Here is a 6417-nt window from a genome sequence, read left to right on the forward strand (position 1 = left end):
CACACACACACACACACACACACACACACACACACACACACACACACACACACACACACACACACACACACACACACACAATCACACAATCACCCACTCCCAGGTGATCGAGCTGGTCCAGAAGTATGGAGCCAAGCGCTGGTCGGTGATCGCCAAGCACCTGAAGGGGCGTATCGGCAAGCAGTGCCGCGAGCGCTGGCACAACCACCTGAACCCAGAGGTGAAGAAGACGTCGTGGACGGAGGAGGAGGACCGGATTATCTACCAGGCACACGAGAAGCTGGGCAACCGCTGGGCCGAAATCGCTAAGCTGCTCCCCGGCAGGTAAGGCTGACTATGTAGAAGAGAGAAAGGGGGGGGGGATAAAAAGGAGAAGCTAGATGAATCACTGAACACTTGTTGGTTGACTGTGCAATGCTGCGGTCGAGAGGGTGAAACGGAGGGGAGGAGGCTGAAGGAGGAATGAAAAGAGAAAAAGGGATGAAGTGAGGACAGAACATGAAAGAAGATAAAGGCGTGAATGCAGAAAGTGTTTCCGTTGTTTTGAAAGACGGGAAAACGGAATGATTGGGAGGAAAAAAGGTTTAAAGACAATGTCAGGACAGGATGTCCTTTTCTAGAGAAAGGCCTAGAATCAAATGATTAAGACGAAGGGAACAAGGGAAAAAAAAGATACTGTAGTTTTTACATGATTGTAATTGCTCCGTTCTGATAACCTTATCAGTTTTGTGTGTGTGTGTCTGTGTGACTGAGACTGTGTCTATCTGTGGCAGCCTCTGTGTGTGCCTGTATTGATAATGCTATCAAGGTCCTGGATGTCTTGCGGGCGCGCGGATGTGTTTCGTAATGACTTAACCTGCAAGCTAAGCTAATACGTGCTATTCGTGACTTCCAGGACCGACAACGCCATAAAGAACCACTGGAACTCCACCATGAGGCGGAAGGTGGAGCAGGAGGGCTATCTGCAGATCACGGCGAAGAACGCCAACTCCTCGCTCTCCATCAGCCACGGCTACGTCAAGACCCACAATCACATCCTGGGTTTCCCCCACCACTCGCCCGGTCACGCGCAGCTGCCGCACAACTACGCCTACATCTCCGACACACACAGAGTGAGTGGGCTCCTCAACCAAAACATGGGATGCCGGCAGGAAGACTAAATTATTCCGATTATGTATTTATGTTTCTGATTGGCTTTACAGGTACCGTTCCCCATGGCCTTGTCGTTGAACCTCCTTAACATTCCCCAGCATGGAACGGCTGCTATACAGGTAGAAACAGCGAGTAAAATCGATGACTATAGTGAGGCAACAGGAGACGAGAAGATGAGCTGCTGCTAAATTTTACTTTTTCTTTCTCAGAGACACTATAGTGAGGAGGACCCTGAGAAGGAGCAGAGGGTGAAAGAGATCGAACTGCTGCTCATGTCAACAGAAGATGAGCTGAGAGGCCGGCCATCACTACCGGTACGTTTTGCGGGTGTATCTGCATAAGCCCCGGTGCGGGGGAGCTGTTAAAAGGGTTGACAGCACAATTTATGTGCGTGTGTGTGTGTTTGACCCCGGCTTTAAGGACGGTGGTTTGGATACGTGTGTTTCGTGTGCGGAGGAAACATCTGGGGGGGTTTGTGATGAAATAGGACCTCATTGCCATTTCAGTGCGTGTGCATGACCCCTTGTGCAAAGAAAGTTCCCTTTCTTCTTCTCTTTTTCTCATTGGTTCAATTTTTCACACCTCTTCCCTTATTGTCAGGCTTGCATTTTCGAACTCGTTTTTTTACACTCACCCTACTGTGCTCACGTTTTCAGACGATTATACTTTGATTATTCGTATTACTAATAGCACTCACTCTTTGTATCCTTTCCTCCCGCAGATGAATTTGTCCTTTCCCAGCTGGGCCAGCCAGAGCTCTTTGTCCAACAGCTCTGAGGGTGTGATGTTGTTTCCTCATCACCAGGCAGCCGCGCCGGCCCTGCCCCTGGACCAGAGCTGTCTACCCGAGGAGAGCGCCTCTGCAGCACGCGCCCACAGCAATAACGGCAGCCACAATCACAGCAACAGCAACAGCCATCACAGCAGTCCGACGTTCTCAAATACCATGCCGGAGTTCATGGAATGCGTCATTGATTCAGTAAGTATCTGCATTCAAGTTCGTCCTTGGGCGACAAGTTCAGACGTCATTTTGTTCATGATCAACTGTGTCGAGATGAAAAAGGGTAGCTTAGCAAGTAGCGACGTAGACTTTACTAAGTAGTGGGCTTTGACCCATGTTTTCCCGCCCTTTTAGAGCCTCTCCTCAGTGGATGAGGCCCCTACCAGGGAGCTCTTGGTCAGAAACCTTCCCTATTCGCCCTCACAGGTAGTTAAAGTGTGATCAGAATCCATCCAATCGCCAACCTGATGACATCAACAACCAATCATTCAGAATTGGTCTCTCTGCTGTCGTTTTCCATCTTTTTTTTGTTTCATTTCAACTTCTCTTTTGAAGCACCGGCCACATCTTTCCTCGCCATTTCTGTAGTTCAGAGCAAGTTTGCTCCGTGATCTGCCAGAATGTTACTGCTCTAAAATAAACCTGCCAAGCTACTTTGGTTGATTGGTTTCCTTCCTTTTTGCATCACAGTTTCTCAACCAGTCAATGAGCCCAGAACACTCCGACAACGACAGTTTACCAATGAGCTCACCCGTGGACTCAAAGCCTCTGATCAACCACACTATCAGGCACCAGAAACAGGAGGAAATGTAAGTGGCTCTATCTCAAATGTGTCTGATTATGCAACGATACAAAACTGTGGTAAAAGACGGTTAACGTACAGTTGTCTCTCTTTATCGCTCTCAGGTTCAGAAATCCAAACATTCGTCGCTCGATCCTGGAGTCATCCCCTTGTACACCCACGCCTTTCAGGTCAGCTCTGGCCATGCAGGAGGCCAAGTACGGACCTGTTAAACTACTGGTGAGAGAGAGACTTCAAAAAACCTGTCTTGGTACCTCCTGTCGGGTCTTGCTTCGGTGTTCTTGTGTCTCACTGGGGGATTTTGTGCCTTTTGCAGAACTCTCTGGAGCAACAGATGGTAAAATCCATCAAACAGGAGCCGATGGAGTGTGCCATTGAGCAGCCTCCTCTGAAGAAGATAAAACAAGAGGTACTTCATACTGAACATCAGCGAGCACACATATGAACAGAAGCAGGAGAGGGCCATGGATAGTAAAAATGAATACATCGAAGCCACGATTTATTTATTTGTGTGCACGAGATAAGTGTATAAACAGAGAGCCAAACGTGGGAACGATTTATTTCAATTGAGGTAACTGATTACATTTTGTGCATGTGCATTTGTAAATGGCCTCGATGTGTTTATTTTTCTCGCTCTCATCACTCCCGTAAAAAAAAAAAAAAAAAAAAAAAATATTGTTCCAGGCTACCGTATGTTCCCAAGTTTGCCCGACTCTTGATATTAACCATGATGTGTTCTGGGTCCTATAGGTGGAGTCCCCATGTGAGAGGAGCCCGTGTTTGCAGTGGGACGGACAAGACCTTCACACACAGCTCTTCTCCCCAAACGGCCCCGCACAGGAAGTACCTGTAAGCTCACCTTTGACAGTTCATGTAATGTGACGCTATCATGTTACTCACAAATACCCTCAAACCTTCATTTTGAACTTCTGTTAAGATTTATTTTCACATGTGTCATTCAGGACCTACTTTCTAGCTCATTACTGAATCAAGACGGACACAGAAACTACCACCTCCCTCGCAGAGGCATGGGCAGCCCGCTACAGGTGTGTGTGCACGCTTCCAGCTATTCATTTAGCGATTGCATGGAAACCAGCAAAAACTCATCATCTTGTTTTCTCTCGCCGACAGCAGCTCAGTTCCTGGGAGCAGGCGACCTGCGGGAAAACAGAGGAGCACGTCTTGGCCTCAGAGCAGAGCCATAAGTACATCAACACTTATTCTACGAGGACGCTGGTCATGTAGACAGAGACACACGTTGAACTGGAAAGATCAACCATCCCTGCGCTGGACGCAGCGCTGCGGGTTACATATTTGTTGTGGTACAACAGTTGGGAGAGGCTCTATGCCATTGGTGTTTTTACACTCACACTTGTTGGATTTCAACCAACCAAAGACTAAAACAAGTTTTTTATTTTTATTTTTGAAATGCATCGAATTTGCTCTGGGTTCTATCGTACGTCCTACTACGTGTGGTCTTCGTCATTATGTTATTATCCATGTTGTATTATAAATGGGAAACGGTGGATATATGATTTGCGTTGGGCTGTATTGTTAATTCCGAATTTTGATATTAATATAAAGAACAAGTTGATTAATTTATTTCCTTTGTTTTCATAATGGTAATGTTGTTGTTTTGTTTTTTTAAATTGGCCAATGGATCAGTGTTGTAAGTTAAGTATTTAAGCCCTGTTAGCATTATCATAAATCCAAAGGCATATTAATGAATTTAAAACTGACCTCTTTATTTCAGTCATGGAACTTTTCTGTTTCTTTATTATTTTTATTTTTTAACAGGCTACAATGTGTTTACTGTTTATTTCAAGTGTTTGGTCCGTGCCCCCTCATGTAAACACTTAACTACTGAACAAGAACAGCTGCGTCCGTTCTTACATGGTGATTCAACAATGAATGATCGTATTTTACACAACAGAAGGGGCCAGCCTTATTAGTATTACCTGACTAACACATTGGCACCTTTATTTCACATAAATTGAGTTTTCATTTCAACTTTTTGATTTATTTCTCGCCATCACAGTAACCTGTGTGGCAAAACTATCAATGAACAAATATTATATTTGTTAAGACTTTAAGTATATATATATATATATATATATAAATCTTAAATGAGCTTATATACCCAGTAAGAGTAAGACCAAGCTGCACTTCAATCTTATATTCTCCATAAAAAGCGAGAGTACTAAACACTGATATTTTATACAATGTTACAAACAAATCCCAACTGAAACTTTTGTATGGTTTTTGTTTTCACACATTTCTTTGTATGTTTTTTTTGTATTTTTGTATCATGCTTGATCAACCAGCATTTTGTTCTCTTACTAATACTGCAGTAGCCCACGTCAAACACTTAGCAGACAATCTTTTTATACGCCTTGTTTTTATACTAGCTTTTGAGCAAAAAAATGATTTTATAAAAGCATTTATACACGCCAAGTTTTCATGTTTTTATACTTTTCTATACTGCCTAGTAAATAAAGTGTGTTGTTTTTATTACAGCCTTGCATTCCGTGTCATTTTGGGGAAAATTATTTTAAAGAAAACAACTCAATAAGAGGTAACAGTGAGAGCAATTGAAAAACGGTTCCTCTGAACATCTCCATATATTTGAAGTGTAGATATGCTTTTACCAGTCAATACTTACAAGTACACTTAGCCTGTAGTTGTAAACTGGACTGTGAAGGCACACTGTTGTCTAGACTAGTTCTTTAAAGTGAATCACCAATTTGCTCTCTGGTGTTTATGCAAATTTGTGTGAGGGCTTTTGTAACCGAATACTCTGACCTAATCTCTCTCACACACTCTCACTCACTCACTCACACACACACACACACACACACACACGCACACTCCTGTGGAAACAAAGGTCCGCTGTCATAAACTTGTGCCGAGCATATAATAAAACTTTCCCTCCATCTGCCTATTACTGAGTGAGTGTAGAGTTTATCAGCCACTGAAAGGCAATAAGCAAATGAACCCAACCGTTGCCTCTTTTTCTCTGGATAAAAAGGGACAACTTACGTGCATGCTCCAGAAACACAAAGGGAAAGTTTACTCTGGGGAAGAAAATGGCCCTCGACTCCTCTACACACTGTATAGCACTGTGTACAATTACTTACTTACCTCATTGTTCTCCAACAACACATTCACACATGTATGAGCTCCACGTTTATTCTCTTGAGGAGACTTGTTTTCCTGTGAGGCCACGAAAGCCAAAGGGGCCCAGATTCAGAACAGGAGCTATATTTACACCCCCTCCCCTCGCCTCCAGCCACCTGCACCCCAACCTCACCCTGATCCGCCACAGTGCCCTCAAATATAGATTCCCATCTCAAGTATTAGTCTCGGAGGAATACATAAACAGAAATGACAGTCATTTTGATGGACACACAGCTAACAGGAACTGTGATATTAAAGGCATGCAGGACCAAACAGAAATAGTTTGATCGGGGCTGCATGCATGCTTACTGCAGCCTTAAGTGACACATATATACAGTATATATATACAGTTAACAGAACATTTAAGTAATGTACAAAATAATGGTGTAAACAGACAGCAAAGAGATGATAGTGAGGGGTTGATCAGGGTTGTTTGAATTCAGAAGATTCTCTGTCAGCAATTGTAGTGTGTGTGTGTGTGTGTGTGTGTGTGTGTGTGTGTGTG

At 43.9% G+C, this 6417-nt stretch overlaps 1 protein-coding gene across 3 annotated transcripts in view; it reads left to right on the top strand.

Moving 5' to 3' along the window:
- Positions 1–5629, top strand: part of myb (v-myb avian myeloblastosis viral oncogene homolog) — a 9160-nt gene extending 3531 nt beyond the window's left edge. The window contains exons 5-16 of one of the 3 annotated variants that reach the window (XM_031870478.1): positions 104–324; positions 896–1112; positions 1203–1271; positions 1362–1466; positions 1874–2131; positions 2288–2359; positions 2624–2742; positions 2840–2954; positions 3052–3144; positions 3486–3584; positions 3698–3781; positions 3867–5629. In XM_031870478.1, coding sequence (XP_031726338.1) covers positions 104–324; positions 896–1112; positions 1203–1271; positions 1362–1466; positions 1874–2131; positions 2288–2359; positions 2624–2742; positions 2840–2954; positions 3052–3144; positions 3486–3584; positions 3698–3781; positions 3867–3980 — 1566 coding nt within the window. In that variant the 3' untranslated portion in view covers positions 3981–5629. The remainder of the gene's footprint in view (positions 1–103; positions 325–895; positions 1113–1202; positions 1272–1361; positions 1467–1873; positions 2132–2287; positions 2360–2623; positions 2743–2839; positions 2955–3051; positions 3145–3485; positions 3585–3697; positions 3782–3866) is intronic. The other 2 variants (XM_031870477.1, XM_031870476.1) reach the window with 2 other exon arrangements.
- The last annotated feature ends 788 nt before the right edge of the window (positions 5630–6417 follow it).

This window comes from Anarrhichthys ocellatus, unplaced genomic scaffold, assembly GCF_004355925.1.
Source record: "Anarrhichthys ocellatus isolate YVR2014 unplaced genomic scaffold, GSC_Weel_1.0 scaffold52, whole genome shotgun sequence".
Classification (NCBI taxonomy): Eukaryota; Metazoa; Chordata; class Actinopteri; order Perciformes; family Anarhichadidae; genus Anarrhichthys; species Anarrhichthys ocellatus.